Source organism: Prinia subflava, chromosome 19 (assembly GCF_021018805.1).
Source record: "Prinia subflava isolate CZ2003 ecotype Zambia chromosome 19, Cam_Psub_1.2, whole genome shotgun sequence".
NCBI lineage: Eukaryota > Metazoa > Chordata > Aves > Passeriformes > Cisticolidae > Prinia > Prinia subflava.
Genome location: NC_086265.1, coordinates 6,676,792 through 6,694,221, shown reverse-complemented (window position 1 = coordinate 6,694,221; position 17,430 = coordinate 6,676,792). Strand labels below are relative to the sequence as shown.

At 44.2% G+C, this 17,430-nt stretch overlaps 1 protein-coding gene across 1 annotated transcript in view; it reads left to right on the top strand.

The window, feature by feature from the left end:
• LOC134560431 (uncharacterized) overlaps positions 1-14,318 on the top strand; it is a 31,766-nt gene extending 17,448 nt beyond the window's left edge. Inside the window, exons 2-8 of the mRNA XM_063416424.1 lie at positions 416-1,419; positions 5,449-5,500; positions 5,601-5,703; positions 6,885-7,048; positions 10,801-11,037; positions 11,658-11,702; positions 11,799-14,318. Of these exons, the coding sequence (XP_063272494.1) occupies positions 416-1,419; positions 5,449-5,500; positions 5,601-5,703; positions 6,885-7,048; positions 10,801-11,037; positions 11,658-11,702; positions 11,799-12,395 (2,202 nt within the window). The 3' untranslated portion in view covers positions 12,396-14,318. The remainder of the gene's footprint in view (positions 1-415; positions 1,420-5,448; positions 5,501-5,600; positions 5,704-6,884; positions 7,049-10,800; positions 11,038-11,657; positions 11,703-11,798) is intronic.
• The last annotated feature ends 3,112 nt before the right edge of the window (positions 14,319-17,430 follow it).

Here is a 17,430-nt window from a genome sequence, read left to right as displayed (position 1 = left end):
AACACAGAGTTTTAAATGCTGTGACACATTTTTCCTTTAGCTTCTTAAGCTTTTTCTCACACAACCAACTGTTTAGGGCAACACATTTGTGTGGTCAAAAAGTTGTATGTTTGCCAACAGCACAAATTATCAGTAGTAGGAAGTGAGAATTATGTGAATTACTTATGTGGGTTATATTTCTCTTGGAGGTTGACTATCCAATATACACTTCCATAGTCTCTAAGAGTGGCTTCCCATATTAGGTTGATGCTCCACAAAAGCAAGATTTGCACAAGCCTAATGAATTGCCCTGTTTTGAGGGTTTTTTAAACCAGTCTCTGAAGGGAAAGAAAAGCCAGAACTCCCATTGGTCTGGCAGACTGCATCCTGGGTGTGATCTATGGCAAGATGTAAGACCCTTTGTTTTATTTCCCAGGTGTATTACTCCTGTGGTGCAGTGGTGGAATCCATGGAAAGAGGCTTGATTTTGTCACCAGGTTTTCCAAACAACTACTACCCAGGGACACACTGCGTCTGGCAGTTCTTCATTCCCATGAGAACCCATCTCGTCTTGGAAATATTTGACTTTGACATTTTTGAGAGCTCTAGTGAAACTCCAACCCCCTGGGATGGCTTTTCAGCCCCTGCTACGACAGAAAATAAGGACATGCCTTCTCTTGGGGAAAACCTGGACTTTGCTGTCCCCACCACAAAACCCTCTCTCCGGACCTCCACATCAAAGGTGGCTCAGAACCTGAGCAGCACCAGAGACCAGTCAAAGGCCCTTGCTGGTCACCTGGATGACATTCCAGGAACCATCTCAAAAAAAGATGGGGCCAAACAAGCATCTGAAGAAAACCAGTGGAAGCAGATGAAGGAACCCAAAGCGATAACCAAGGCTCAGCCAGCAGAGCTGCTGTTCCCTGTGGCTGGTAGTGCCTCAGTGCAGAGGCAAAATACCTCTGTTACCAATGACCTGGAAACAGGAGAGGATTTGGAGGGGAAGGTCTTGCTTGCCCACCTGGCTGCTAGTGAGAGAGATGAAGTCACAGCAGAGAGCTGGACTCTCCCCTCAACAGCACTGCCCGTGGAAATCTCCTCCAGCCCTCAGTCAGCAGTGGATGTCTGTCCCCACGATGTGTTGTACGTTTCTGATCTCATCACATTCTCCTCTCGCTTCTGTGGCCCAAATTCCCCTGTGAACAAGACCATGGTCTTTGGTTCTTCTCTGGAAATGGTTGAGGTTATCATGGAGCTGATCACCACCACGGACCGGGGCCGAGGCTTTGCGCTGCTGTTCGAGTACAGGAACATCACTGACCCCAGCGCTGTGGATGCTGTGAGGCAGGAGAGGAGGGAGAACATGATGATGCTGGCAATTGTAACAGGGATCGTGGTCTTTGCTCTTGCTTTGCTCTCTGCCCTCTGCGTAGCTTGCAGGTAAGGTGATGCACACCAGAGCCTTGGAAGCATGTGATATTACCCACAGGGTAAAGGCCACAAAAGAGTTCCATTTCCAGAAAAGAGTTAGGTTTCCTTTTCTCTGCTAACTCCTGCTGTGCTCCAAATGTGGTAAAGTGAGTACAGAGGAAGTCAATGCCACTCACTACTCCTGCCCTAGGCTCCTCAGTTGTCTTTCCTACTTCTACAGCTCCTGTATCTCAGATTTATTTTCTTTTTCCTGCAGAGATACCTGAACAATCAGGACTTTCCTGGGAATTTTTTGTTTCAATGGCAGTGGTGCCTTCAAACCTCAGCTTTTGGCTGATGGACAAAATCAGCACAGGAAGATCACCCTTCCCTGAGTCTCCTGAGCAGGCTGAGCTGACTGTCACTGCATCTGTTCACAGAGATCCCACAGTTTGGCTCTAACTAACCATCACTAGCACTCTGCAGAAAAGTAAATAATAACCAAAGCATTACTACACAGAATTAAGATTTTAAAATATTTTCCTATCTATAGCATATTTTATCCACGAGACTGTGCAGACATTTTAAATCCAATGCATTCAGTGTGTTAAGAAGTCATCTGCACATCCCTTTGATGCTGGGGAAGAGCCCAGAGCCATGCTGCAGTGCCTCTCATTGTTCCCAAATGCAATCCAAAACGATCAGTCAAGTGAGCTGATGGTCAGGCTGGGTTGTGGATTTCCAGACCCTCATATTAACTACTTAAAGGCTAAAACCAGATGGTTACACAAGCATGCCTCTCCAGCCAATTGCTTCTCTTTTATATATTTCTTTTCTCTATATCTATCCAAGGAACACTTCTCCGCCCCCCAGCATATGTTTGCATTTTTCTAACTTCCCAGTGAAAACATTTTTGTAGAAACAGTGATTTATTTCTCTCCCTTCCAACAAATTCAAAACAGAGCCCGTGCTCCCCAGGATTTTGTCAAAATAAACATCATTTTTCAGTTTTGACTTCAATGAAAACATCAGGTAAACTGAAGCAAACAGTGCCCCTCGCAGGGCTCCACTCTGGTGGCTGGGTATTGGCAGGAGTGTTTATTTCCCAGAGCCATCGTGCAGCTGCTCTGGTTTCTCCCTTCCTGCATCCCCTGCCTCACCCTGAGTGCATCCTCCAGCCCCAGAGCTCTCAGGATTGCCCACACACCCCTCGCCACCGGGCTGGTTGGACAGAGCAGCTCCTTGTCCTCATGGAGGCTGCGTTTTAGCTCTCTCTGAATAAACACAAAATGCAGGCCAGCCACAGTGGGCACCAGAGAACACTGGCACAGTGGTGAAGCTTAAATATCATCTCTGTTGCTGTATATATAGAAATTCCTGCTGTCAGGGTCTGAGCTTTTTGTAGCTATAAGAGTTAAACTTGCATGTGCTACATCTAACCTTTTTGTTTTTTAAAGAGCTCGCAGAACACTAATTTAGACCACAGTTTTTTGCTAGCTCTAAAGGAAAAAGTCTGGTGTAAAATGTCTTCCAGATACCAAATACTTTATTTTTATACCCTCGCCAATCTTCAAAAGAGACAGAAACAGGCTCCCTTTGCTATGGCAGCAGTCTGGGCTGATCCACATGTTGAGTAGGCTGTTCTTGCTCCAATACCCCTATTTAATTTCACTGTAACGATCCATGAAGCAGAGTATTATTCAACCCAAAAAGTACACTGGCAATCTGAGGCTCCACTGGCTGAGGTTTCCTCTGCAAAGCCTGTTTAGAAAGTCAGGCCATGCTGCTCACATTCACAGTTTGGCTTTTTGCTTGTCAGATGTTTACAAAATAATGTTCTGCTCCTACTGACCAACAGAAAAAAAAAAGTCCACAGGATTTCAGCCCCACACACCAATGTTTGTGTGTTCAGGTCGCTGGGAATACATCCTACCAGGGGTCCTATGGCACAGGATTAGGCTTGCTTCTTTTAACACTGCCATTTATACCTCTTCATTACTCTACAACTCATTTTTTGAAGAAGATATCTATACCTCAGCCAGTTATTAACTGAATGTAGAGCCTACCCCTACTCCTTTAGCCTCTTGACAGGGTGTTTACCCTCCCAGCCTCCTCTACTCCCTGCATGCTGTTCCTAGGGAGCCTTGATTACACTGCTTTTTGTCAGACTTAGAGCATTTAAGTGAGACAGGTGGAAGTGATGCCATGACCTGTGCTGAGGTACCTCACCTGTGTTGCACTGGGAGAGTCTTTTCTCCCTCTTTACTGTGGTAGCTGCTTGGAGGGTGTTGGTCTCTGGAACCACTGGCACTGGTTGGAGCTTGCCTAAACCTCAGCTGTGGGTTTTTAATGCAGCTCAGAATAAGACTGCTGAGGCCAGTAAGCTCTAAGCATTAAACTTCTTTTAGATTGAGCCCATCAAGCTCTATTTTATGCTTCTTGTCCTAAATAGGGGCTTGAAATCAGGTGTCAAATGTGTATTAGCCACAGTCTGTCCTCTCTGCAGAAAATGTCAGGGTGGCACGGGGTGGGCTGAGGGGGGAAATGATGGTGCTTTACCAGTACAGCACACTCAAAACTGGGAGCAGCCCCCGAGGCACAGGGACACTGCCCTGGCTGGACTGGGCACTGCAGAGGGTGCCAAGAGGGACCTGGAAGCTCTTGGCCTTGTAAACTTCCCTTCCACTTTCTTTTCTCTTCATACTTTATTTATTCCTCTGGTACCAGGTTTAGCTGGTGATTTTTTTTCCCCATTTCTATCTCTGCTCTTGCTCAGCTAAAAGTAGCAGGCTCTGCCTTGCCAGGAGTAGAAATGGCCTGGGATGGGCTTGGCACCCAGTGCCACTCCAGTGCACCAAGTCATCAGCAGTATCTGCTCGGGCTCATTGCACTGAGCAGGGCAAAGCTCTCTGGGGAAACTCCAAGTCTCTGCCACACTGCAGCTTTTGTTTGCTACTTGGGGAGGGAATGAAAGCTTCGGTTGTTAGTTGGCCAATAATTCTAATTACTTTTGGCCATGAAGCCTGGCTCGAGTAATGGGGGATTTTTTATTTTCTTTCCCAAGCCCCAAGAACAACAGATACGTCCACCTTATTTAATTTTAATCCTGTCCCATGCAGTCAAACCCTTGCTCTATGGTTGCAACCCATGAATTGCAACTGCACTTTACATCTGCATAGCCTCCCAACCCTTGATGTGCAGTGGCTCCATCAAGCCTTCAGTGTTGCCATCTCTCCCCACCCAAGCTGCTTGCCAGTCACTGCCTGCTGCCCAGCCATCACCTGGGGGTGAGAATTTACCTTTCAATAATAACCTGGGTTATTAATCAGTGCCTGATGCTGCCTGGTGTTTGCTCTGTTCCCTGAAGAACCATTGGGCACAGACTACACTTGTTCCAGTCATTATCTCTTCCACCTGTGCCAGCCTTTCTTTGTGATACCTTTAAGTCTTATTCATCCAAAAGTTTACAACACTGGTTGTTTCATAATCTCAGTTTTAATAAAAATGTGAAAAAATGGCTAAGAACACACGTGTGTGTCCCTTCAGCCAAGTTCATCCCATCATTATCTGCCACAGCCCTGCCTTTTAGTGAAACTGTCGTACAAATGAACAGCATCTGATGCTCCCTGCTTGCTAAATATAACCCAGTATGCAGAATTAGCTATGCAAATGAAATATTCTGTCTAGCAGGGTAAGAAGGATGTCACTGCCCAGACTGAAGAATCTCAGTCCTGCTGTTCAGTTACTGATGTGAAAGAGCAGCTGGCAGGGGGAGCCTGGTGGGACTTGGCCAAGGTCTGAGCTCTGCTCCTGTTTTTGTAGTGAGCATGGGAAGAAGATGACAGATTCTTCTCTTCTTCAGCTGACTTTCCACCACATGAGCATATCATTTTCTCCCCTTGTTTACAGGCCTTGCTGCCTTGAGTCTTGGCAAGTATTTTGGATGCTCATAACCTGCTGGGTTCCCCTCGCAGGATGAGCAGAGCCGAGAACTTTCCTGCTGTGGATCTTTAACTCACTCGAGGGCTTGTTGTTGTTGTTGCTGTCTCTCCTTTTCAGGCAGAGAACGTGCCCCAAAAGGAGCTCATCCAACGCATGCAGTGACCAGGAGGTTAGTGCTAATGGCTTCAGCAATTTCTGTTTCTCTCTTTCACATTGGCTGTTGCACTGTTTATCTGACGATGTTTACTGGGGCATGTTCTGAGTTGTAGAACAGGATCCAGAACTCCACTGTCGATATCAATGAGCTCCAGCTGGTGGTGCCAAGCCGGGAGAATGAAAACAACAACCACTCTGTGAGCCGGGAACAGGCGGGTGAGTGCGGGCACGGCCGGGCCGGGTCAGGGCACCCCGGAGCCCCGGGCACTTCATCAGATCCTTCCTTCCCCGCAGCCTCGGCACTGTCTCGCCCATGCACAGCTGGAGAGCTACTCCACAGCAGAGAGGCTTTGTTGTGGGACTGTCCCTTGCTGCTCCCCCCTCCCTGGTAGGGTAATTCCCCTGGCAAGGAACTCGCAGAAGCACAGCTCCAGCGCGCTGCCAACACAAGCTGTCACAGCACATGGCACTGCAGAGACACTGGGTTAGCAGAGCAAACGTGTTGGGTTCAGGCTGCTACAAACATCTGACACAGATCCATAAACTGGGGAGGAGTTTCACCTGCCCCGGGCCTAACTTTGTTCAGAAAGGATGGGGTTCACCATGCTCGAATTGTCTTTGGCCAGCTCCAGCTCCCAGAGCTCACTGTTTCTGTGGGTCTGTATGGATGGAGGTGCTTTGGGTGGCATTTATCTCATATTGTGCTTCCAGAAAAAAGCATCCAGCCAAGCTGCTGAGAATGTCACTTGCTGCAGTTTTAGTCACAACACATGAGCTGCCCAGTGCCCCTTTTGGTTATCAGTGAACCATCAGCCACTACTCACAGCTCTCACAAGGGTATTTCCATAAAAGCTAATTCTGTAAGCCCAGCCACGACAGCTTCCCATCTCCTTCTTGAGGAGGTTGTGGCCAGAGTTCTTCTTGCCTGGACCAGAGGACAGGCCCTGGGGACATGTGCAGACACACACACCCCCCCATAGCAGTCCCTGGAGCATCAGGCTGCCTGTAGGAGCAGCCTCACTGAGATCTAACCAAAGACTACAGCTCCCAATATTACCAGGTATGAGTAAATAAAAATAAATAATGAGTTGAGCACATCTGCAAGTTTCTGATCTGCAGCACAACCTCATGTGTTTAACACAAGGAATTTCAGTTCATGTTTGTTTTTATTAGAAAGCAGACCCAAGGGTGTTTCTCCTCAGTTCTTTTGTTTTTAAAAGCTTACAGTTTCAGGAGAGCAAACGGTTGACTTGATTTTTGTTCTGGCTGGTGCAACAGCTAGCCAAAGCCTGTAAGATTGTCTGGGGAGGGAGGGAGGAGGGTTTGTCATGGAGGAGTTGGAAACAGATGTTTTGGACTCTTGCAAGCAGTCTTTATTGGTTTTCTTCCTTTCTCAGTCCCTTCCTGCAGAGGCAGCACAGAACGGTCTCCACAGGACACTGACCCAGATGTGCCCTCCTCCATCTCTGCAGTGACCACTGAGACTGGCAGTGATGAAGTTTTCATCATTTCTGCTGGACCTGGCACCAGTGGGCTGAGCTTTACCACCTACAGGATACAGGTACATCCCCCAGCACCTCTAGCCAGCTGCAGGATGACCCTTGGACAGCACTTATCATACCTGTCCATTTATGCCTAATGCCCACTTTCTAGAATGGCAGGGACTGAAGCAGACAGTTCTCCTACCCCTGCCATCAAATGATGTGGCCTGTGATCCCCTGAGCCAGTATCTTCCCAGCTTTGGGAAGAGCAAATGCAGAACCCTACCTCACCTCTGCTAGCAAATAATGGAGATGTTTGCCAGCAGGCAGCAGGACCAGCCTGCAGAAGTGTTAATTGGCAAAGCTGATTTTCCATTAAAATTACCACCTGTAGCAACTGAAAGGCCTGAGAGTCAGACCTCCTCCTGCCCACCACTGCAAGTGAACAGGGCAGTTACTCAGCTCCTCAGCTTGTCAGAAAGTGTCTCACCTAGCTGATGTGAAAATTAACAGTTTAGGCTCCAAAAAAATCAAGTACTTCAAGTGAAAGCACTGAGGCCCTCACAAATTCACAGACAGAAATCTGAATTGATTCAGCAGTTCTCTCTGATTTTACCTCTTTCTCCTGGACTCCTGGTCCTTTATTTGCTTAGAAACAGATGATGGCTCAGAAGCCTCAGGTCTGGCTGTCACCTCTTCAACCTGGAGTGAGTGCAGACAGAACACATTCATTACAAGTGTCTGCTAAGCCTTTCCCAGGTCAATACTCTCTTCTCCAGTGCCCTCTCTTTTTCCCACAAGAGGATAAACAACCAGCACAAGGAACTCACATGCCCAGGACAGGCTGTGTAATACTCCTGTCACAGTTTACAAAACAAAAGCATTCTGTATCCCTGCACTTGATTAGGAAATTAGCCAGGAGGCCAAGCTGGTCAGGATTTTCCTACACTGGTGTAAGACACGTGCTGCGCTTTTCCTCCAGCTGGCCACCCTGACAAACAGAAAGAGGGAAAGAAGGGAAAACCTTCTGGAGCCTTCCCTTGCCTGAAGGTTTCCTGCTGTGGAGCAGGGCACTGGGAGTCATAGCCAGACTGGGCACCCTTGGACAAACACCTGCCCTCCCCAGAGCAGAGAGCTTCACCTGGTGGCTGCCCCACACACATCCAGCTTCTAGGCAGGAGGGAAAAACATTTTCCTGCCCCTTTTCCCCCTTCAATCAGAAGGAACAAATACACATAAATCCCCCATTTCTATTCTGACATTGCTTCTGCAAGCAATCTTCAGAGGGCATTTATACATTAAAAAAACCCCAAAAAACCCAAGAGAGTTAAAACAGTGAAAGTAACCCAAAGAATTAAACACATTATTAACTCAGGCAGCATCTCCTCAGTGATGTCCATGCAGCACACAAGGGAGGCAATACTCCCAACCAAATTCCTCAAGGAACAGAAAACCAAGGCTGGAAGCAAGGCAGGGCCTTTTTAAAAGCCCTGGGCCTTTCCCAGCAGCTGAAGACCATCCTTTCCAGGGGTGTGGAAATTGAGCACAGCAGACTAATTGCAAACCTTCCCTCAAACGGGTTCTCACCAGGCCTTTACACTGAGGGTTCCTGGATGTTAGACGTGTTTACAGTTGAATTTTTGGATGTGTATTTTTAGGGTGTGAAGTGCTGCTGGCCAGCCAAGCTCCAGGCCTCACAGAGGATATGGAGCATGGCTTTGTGGCCCAGCACTAGCAGAGGGATGAGAGATCTGCTGGAGCACAGCCCGTTCCTTGGCAGGAGCTAAGCAGTTATCCCCATGTGAAAACATGTGTGAAATCCTGAGCCTTCACAGTGCAGTAAATAATGCCAGCAGAGTCACCTCAGACAAAATGCTCGACTAGAATTTGTCATGGTATAAGGAGCTTTCATTTAAAAAATTATCTTGATATTTTGCCTGAGAAATTCTGTCTGGCTGCTTGGTCCTGTGCTGCCCACCACGTGTGAGCCTCAGCTCTGCTGGGCCTGAGCCAGTGAGTAACTGGATTTTGCTCTGCAGCTTTTTGAAGACACCAGTCCTGTGTTATGAGGGAAGAGCTGGGAGAGGAAAAAACCCCCTGTGTGAGTGGCATGAGGAAACAGAGGGTGAGATTGCTTTAGGGGAGGTTCCAGGTGTCTTCCAGCAGAGTCTTGGCTCTCTAAATCCCCTTTGGTTTAAAGCATCATTCACCCTTTGGCTAACTTATGGCTCTGAACTCTGACTTCTGATCAGACACTGCAAGTTTCAGATGAAAAGGTTTGAGTAAAGAGTATGATCATGCACGTTTAACAAACATTTCTTGCCAAAACATTTTCAAAAGGCTACAAAATACATGGCTCATCTTCCCAGTTACTTCCAGTGTACCTATCTCAAAACCAGTGGCTAATTTTTACATCAGTTTGGAGGTATTTATAATAATATTAGAATAATAAATTCTAAGACAGCCTGAAGGGGCTGCTGAGGAGATGACAGCTGGCTTAAAAATTTATAAATAAAGATTGTCCCTTTAATAAAATCTTAGACTAGGAGCTTAATGTTGAAACAAACTTATCCAGAGCCTGATGCCTCTCCTGGCTTCCTACTGAGTTTCTTTTTCTGATCTAGTGCTAATTTCGTGCCTCTCTGCCCATCCATTCCCAATATGACACATTCACTAAATAGTTTCTTTGATTTGCAGAAACTTGGGAGATTCAGTTTCTCAGAAATAACAAATTATGTGTTTCTGGTTTCTCAGGATTTTTTAAATCCAGGACACTGTGGGATTAATTTCAGACACTCTCTAAGAACGATGTAAACTTTGGGAATGTGGATTTTGCATTCTTCTCATGACAACCATATTCGCACAGCTGAAAATTAAAAATATCTATAGAGTTGTGTAACAGGAGGCTTAAATAACAGGTGAAGTATTAGTAAGAACTAGAAGAGATTCATAGGAATGACAGGGACTCTAACTTTTCTGGCTCTAAGCTCATATCAATATTAAGGGCAAAAACTGTGATTTCAGATGCAACATCAGAACTTACGAAGTGTGGAAGAGATGTTCATTCCCATGTCTGATCAACTCTGCTCATACACAGGGCTGGTGACAGCAGTTTAATGTAGTCTCACCTTTTGATGATGCCAATTTTACACCTGTCTGGATGTCTTGTTCTACTCCTAAAGCATGTTGTCCACCCAATGAGCATTTTTTATGTGAAATGTGCAAATCTCCTTGGCTCCAATCCAGTTCTTGTGCTTCTTGTTCTATTCAGCACAAACACTGAGAACAGATTATTTCCTTTATTTTTCATTCTTTTTAGTTTTTAATTCTTCCCTTACATAAGATGAAGAGCATCCCTTACTTCAGTCCTTTCGCCTGAACTGTGCATTTTTGAGACTTCTGTTCTTGCTTGATTCTGGATTTCTTTCAGCAGCCTCCGCTCCCCTTAAGTTTTATTTCCCCAGAGAGACACACCTGGAGCCTTCCAAGAGCCTAGCAGAGCAGAAGAATTCTGTTTTACACTGTGAAGTTTATGGCTCTGATCTGTCAAATACTTCCAGTAAAATTAAGCTGTAGATATTCCATATATTTAGTGAGGGTTGTAGGACTATATTTTATGTAACTGAAATTTCCCACTTGAGCATTAAACCCAAAACTGGGGAGGGAAGGTAAACCTTTCCTGCAGGGAAGCCAGGAGCTTCAGGCAGCACAGTGGAACAACGAGGAGAAGCTGCATTCCTGTGTCCTCTGAGAACCCCTGCGTCAATCAGTTCTCAAAGTGTTTTTAAAATGTTGTGATGCCTGTAAACGATCTTCATTTTACCCTTTTCAGGACAAAAACCTGAAGAGAAGTGTCACAAGCCCGGCCTCGGTGTCGGAGTGGCTGAGCTCCCACCCCGCGGCCGCCGCAGCCGAGAAGGGGAACGTGCAGCTGGAGAATCCCTGTCCCAGGCAGCGCACCTGGAGCGCCCGCACCTTCCACGACCTCCTGGCCCCAATCCCACAGCTCCAGAAGAAATGGTGCAGCTGGAGCACCAACAGCCCCTTCACGAAGCTGGTTGACAGCAGTGTGAGTCCTGCAGGCAGGGGAGGATCTCGGGGTCTGGGCTCCAATATTTCCCACTGTTCACTGATGGGACGCGTTTTCCTCTCGGCCACTGCCTCACTTCTCTGTCCTGCACTGCAAACACATCTCAGCCCATCTTCCCCTGGTGTATGGGAAACTCTCTGGCCTAATTATATTGTAATTTAGCCAGGCTTTCCTAATATATTAAGCAGCTGTATTTTCCAGCAGTTGGCGCCTGGTTAAGAAATTGTCCCCAGTCCAGAAGAACATTAAAAAATGCCTTCAGACAAGATTATCTCTTTGAGTGTTCTGACATGTGCTTTTTCCCCCTGGTTATGCCTTGAATTTGTTATAATTAATTTATTATTATTGCACTGCAAGGAATCCGTAGGTGTGGCGGGGATATCTGGGTCTCACTGACTGTAGTCATCAAACCAGCAGCTTGTTACAAAGCTAATAAAGAATGTTTCTTCCTTTTTAAGGTAATAATACGGGTTTTTGCTAAAGAATGCATCTTACCTCTAAAACAACCAGGAATTTTAACTTTGTTCTCTCAGGATCAAAGTTTTGAGAGAGATCTGCTTTTTATGGCACATATACTGATTTTGTGCTATTTTGTGCAGGGTTTTTCTACAGCTGCAAGATCCCAAGGTGTGCCAACCAGAAAGGTAATCTCAGCCACTGAGATAGAGGGAGCATCAGAGACTGTTTACTCTGATTCATCTGTCAGTAACGCCTCATATCCCCTCACTCTGTCTGCACAGAGGCAGCGGAAGTTAACCTCCTGCAATTTGAAGAAATCCAGATTTGGGAACCCTTATTTTGGATTTTTAGCCAGTCCCCCTGACAGCAAACATGTGAGGTCCTTGGATCCCTCAAGACATCTGGGGGCAGCATCTCCAGTTAACAGCCAGAGCCCCAAAAATCTTCTAGAGAGCTCCAACCCACTGAAAATCAACTTGGTCAACGGTTCAAAAACAAAGGAGCTTATGGTAGAAACAGATAAAAACAAACCAGTTTTTGTTATTTCTGAAGAAGGGGATGATCAGCAGCCTCTGGTCCTGGCAGAACACCTTAGTCAGTGTGGAGATCACCTGTCAGAGCAGAATGCTGTGTATGCTCCGGCCGTGCCAGAGAAACAGCCGGCGGTTCAGACTGCGGAGGGGAGCAGCTCTGCCACCTTCACCCCGAGCCTCCCCCTTTGGGCAAAACCCCCCACGCCATACAAAGGCCACGGGAAGGCCCCCTGCTCCTCCAGGGACCAGCAGAGCTCAGCAGGTGGAGGTGCCAACACTGCTGAGACCTCACAGAACTGCGACAGCCCCGCTGCTCCGACGCTGTGCCAGGCTTCAGTCCAGTGATGTCCTTGAAAGATTGAAACATCAGTTCCCAGACCCAGAGGGAACAGGGACACGAGCAGAGCAGAAGCTGTGCCGAGCACTTGAGTGTGGCAGTCACATGTGGCAGCTTTGTTGAGAGCAGTCTTTGCTTCCCACACGTGGGACTGAGATTACAAGGATACAAACCACAAATGCACAGCACAAATGACATCTCCCCTTACGCTCACTAACCTCATCTCTCTTCTCCTGCATGAGATTTGGATGTAGTCGGTATAAAAAAGCATCCTCTGAAAAGGTACTTCAGACTGCAGAAACCCTTTTCTGGGATGGGAATGAAAGTAACCCGGGGCTGTCACACCGAGGTTTGTGTCTGAAATGTAAATCAGTCCCCTGTCCCTGTGCTATCACTGGAGTCTTTCTGTTGGGAGCTCTGAGTTAACTTCTGTTTATAGCTCTGCCTGTACAATCCAAGCCATGCCAAGTCAAGGGTAAGAATTCAATCGTGCATGTTTGCATACAGTTTTGTAAACTTCATTTTAAGTATTTCATAACTTCTGCAGTCTAGCACAAAGCTTAACAAGAATTAGCAACTCTAATACTAAAGAGCATTAAAGATTATCTCATCTCCTAACTCTTTAGAGAAGGCAAGCCAATACCAGATGGTTGTTCTATTAAAGTCTGATGTAGCTTTATCTTTGTTAGGTCTACATAGGCTTAGAACACCTCAGTCCACTACATCAAATGACTCCTCATGGCAACAGGAGCATGTGTACAAAAACAGTGAAATGCTAGGAATAGTCTTCAGCATCCAACACTTGGATATTTGCAGCTGCTCTGATCCTTATATCCACCAGCTATTTATTGCTGGTAACGCACATTGACCAGAGAACGATTCCCCTTCCTTCAGCAGGCAAGACTTGAAAGACAAAATTAAGGTGGGGCAAACTTTGAGTGCTCACTTTCTTTAAAAATTAACCCTACGTGGCTGTGCCTCCCTGAGTACAAATCCAGGGCATTCAATGGAACACTGAACCAAAGGGAAGCCTGCTAGTCCTATTGCCTTTAATAACCCCATCAGTATTTTAATTGCCTCCTGGTGATATTTTCCTGTCTTTGCAAGAGACTCCTGCATGTTTGTCCCACAATTCAGAATTGTTTTTCTTTCTTAAATGAAAACATTCCCTCTGAAGCTGCATTTTGCAGCTGAGACAGCACATTGTTTTAAAGCAATAGTATGTCACAAAACAGGTGTCAGAAATCATCTGCACAATTCTTCCCCTGTATTAGCTGCAGTGTGCATCCAGTTATCTTAATCCTTCCCTGTGAAGGCATTTAAGGCTGATTCCTGAAATATTTAACTGAATTATTTATGATTTCACCTGCTATTACAGCTTCCATTTGCCACTTATTAATGTCTGAGATATGCAACATAGGACTATAGGTTTTGCCTTATATTTTCTCTGTATGTTTACATGTCTACCTAGATATAGAAGCCGTGCAGCTGGTAGCAGTGGAAGCAAAAACACATTTGCCCTTTAGCAGTTGACTCAAACATGAACAGCAAACAAGTCTCTGCATTTATTATTTCCAGACTGTGTTGAATAGTTTTGAAGTGCCAAAGCCTGGCTCCATGTTGGTTGGTTCTTTTTTGGTGGGTATTTTTTTGTTGTTGTTGTTTTAAATTAATGCTACTTGATTCAAAGGGAAGAGTTAATATATTTATGATTTAAAAAGTATTTAGAAGTCTTCAGTACTCTAACAATAACTTTCACTGCATTAAATTCTTATACATTGTAATTCAATGTTCTGTTACTTATTACATTTCTAAAGGTTGAAATACTAAAATCTACTTTTGAAAAGTACTTGTGTTCAATCATTGACAATAGTTACATTTGAAGGGCTGGAAAAAGTGGCTTTTTCAATAAAAGCATGTTTAACTACTCATTTCTACGGTGTAACAACACTTTGTTTTGCTGAAAGCCTGAGTTGTGTGGTAAAGGTGATGCCCTATGGCACTAAAATATACTGAAACCCAATGCCTGCAGGTGGGTGCTGCAGGTATCCCAGGGGAGACTGCAGTTCCTGACCTGCCTTTTGAAGTTTTTTTATTTGATTAGGTTTTTTTTGATTTTTTTTTAGGCAGATCACTAAAACTAACTGCTAACAAGGTATTTCTGTTTTATTTGGTACATTCAAAGAATGTATAAATTTTTTTTTCTCTTAGAGCTAAAGCAACTGTTTTGAAGTTTTCATTTCTGCTTTTTTTTTTCCCCCACAGACACAAACAGCTTCTACCCAAACTCTTCAAAAAAGTCACAGTGCAGAGTTAAGAAATTCTGAAAGCTCTGGGTGGAATAAAGTGCTTTAATACTCTCAGCTGTAAATATTGACTAGGATTAGTTTTTAAATAGTATTACTTATGGCATTTATTTTGTTCCTAACAGCTATTATTACTTTGGAGAGCTCTGCTGCCACTTTTAATGACAGAAAACCTCATCCCTCATGCATGGGCTTGCACTCAGTTTTACCCGTGTGCAGTGCAGGGTTTGCTGCGTGAATTCTCTGTTCTGTAACCAAGCAGCAAATGGGATAAGCACTCCAAACACTCACTGAAGAGGGGGAAAAATCATTCCAATCACAATTGCATGGGGGAAAAATGTCAAAAAACATTATGGAGCTAGTAAAGAGAAGCATTCTTTTCAACAAAACTGAGTAATGGTCCCCTTTTTTCTTTTTAAAATGAATTATTCTGGAATATACTAGTCAAACCCTCTAGCCAATGTGTTAAGTAGACTAAATAGGACAAAAATATGTGGGCATTCCCTATTTTTTCACTGTTTAAACAGAGCTTCAAAATAAAAGCTTGAAGCTATACAAGCTGACAAGAATCTGGTGTGCTGAGGTTCTTACTGTCAGGTACTTAAAGTGATTGGGATTGGAGAGTCAAAGGGAAAACAGCAGATTTAACATTCAGGTAATGTATCCTAACTTGGAAGATTCAAAATTGCATTTAGCAAGAAAAATCCACTTATAACTTAGCAGCAAAAACATGAACTGAGGTTTCCTTTCAGAAGTCAACTTTTTGTTAAGAGCAGTTGGTTACAAAGCTTTGTACCCAGAGCTGTTTTGTTGGGTTTTATTTTCCTCAGGAGGGTGGCACACCAGCCCTAACAAAACACATCTGACTCAAACAGTCCAGTCAGTAGATTTTATTCTAAACAATTAAAGATTAATTTGGATTGCAAGGGAAAAGAAAATGGAAGTCTTAAGCCAACACTTACCTAATGAAAGCAAGTGAAACTCAGCAGCACTGAAAGGAATACCCAACAGAGACTAAATACAGCTTCAACATATATTCATGGTCTGTCTAGAAATGTCTTTGATGTTAAACCTCATATGGCACACTTAGCATTTTTTATAATTCATTTCCTATGGAAACTAATGAGCTTAAGGGTGAAATTACCTCATTGAAAGTCAAAATGGAAGTGTGAAGAAAAGAAGGATGACCTGGAAAGCAGATTTAGAAGCAATCTTTGCATATTAAGCATTGCTGTGGGAAATAGTATAATTAGTTTTCTTCAGAACTTATTCCTTGGAATTGTGTAAGTGGTATTTCAGCTCCCAAACATCATGCAGAAAGAATGTTAGCTAAAATAAGTGGAAAAAATGCAAAATCCTCACACATTCTTCTTCAAATCAAGATTTTTTTTTTCCTAACTTTCAGTGACTTATTTTTAAGAGGGCAAACCATAAAAAATAAGGCTCCTTTCCAGGAGACTTCTAAGGTGTCACAAGAAACCAGATTTTCAGAGCATAATTTGGAATAAGCATTCACTTCCCAAATTCCTAACTCCTTTTACTTGAATCAACTTATTTCCCTAAGCTCTTGCTGCAGGCTAAGCCATCTGTCCTACACAGTTCTACTGAAGACTGGAAATTGATACCAAATGCACGTATTTTGTTTGCTGAATGAAAGGGCTAATGATTAACCTTGGACTGTCAAACACCAAGCTTTTCCTGTTAAATACAATGAAAACAGTTTCAGAGTTTTAGCAGAAATTCTCCTGTAGAGTTCAAGTACCTGACCCTCTCCGAGGGCTCTCGGAGCTGCCAGAGGCCATACATTTGTTCCCTCTCAGCCACACCAACATTTTTCTCTTTATTCTTTATGGAGAAAGTGCTTGGGAGAGCTTTGGCTGTGCCAAAGACCTGATCTCTCAATAGTGCATAAATCCCAAATCAGGAGCTTCCTCAGACTAAATTAGTTACAAGTCATTTGTTGACATAATGGAGTATAAAACATTTAAACCCACCACTGCAAGTGCAGGGCCAGCTAAAATTACCAGTTTTAAAGGCTATCAGCTCATCTTTCTGGTGCACTGAACAACACAGTGTTTTCATTTTTATAATACTCAACCTGAGTTTGAGTTCCACCTAAATTTAGTCTGACAGCTGGTTTAAGAACAGCAACATAGATTAGCTACAACATTAAAGGGAATCCTTCAAGGATGGGAATGGCAGCAGCACAAAAATCCTGGGATGCTACTCGAAGCTTAACAACTCTGGCATTGCTGTCTTCCATGTCAGATACAACAGGGTGCAGGCAAGTCCTCCTATTTACTCAGCAAGGCTAAAGTTCTGTTGAGAAAAAGCTGTATTAACAGCAGTCATTTGAAACCTTATAATTTATACAAATTAAATCGTAGTAAAGATGAACATAGAATTACAGCAATTTCATCCAGGCTGCTGTTAAATCGGGTGGTAAGATACTTGTCACTTCAGTCTTTATGGTGCTGCAAGAAAATAAAATAGTAACTACTTTTTAAAAAGTAGCAAACTTTTAAATTTTTTAGCATCTTGAAGCCCTCTTCTATTTAACAGTCTTTTGCTTATATCATTTAGTATACATCCTGTAGAGATACTGATGATCTTTTGCAATATTATCTTCTAAGGAAGTTAAAAATTACATAAAAACTCATGCAATTTTCTGTTACTACACGTTCAGGGATGGTATTTGCTTGTAAAATCTCAACATTCAAATAATTAAAAGCTTGAC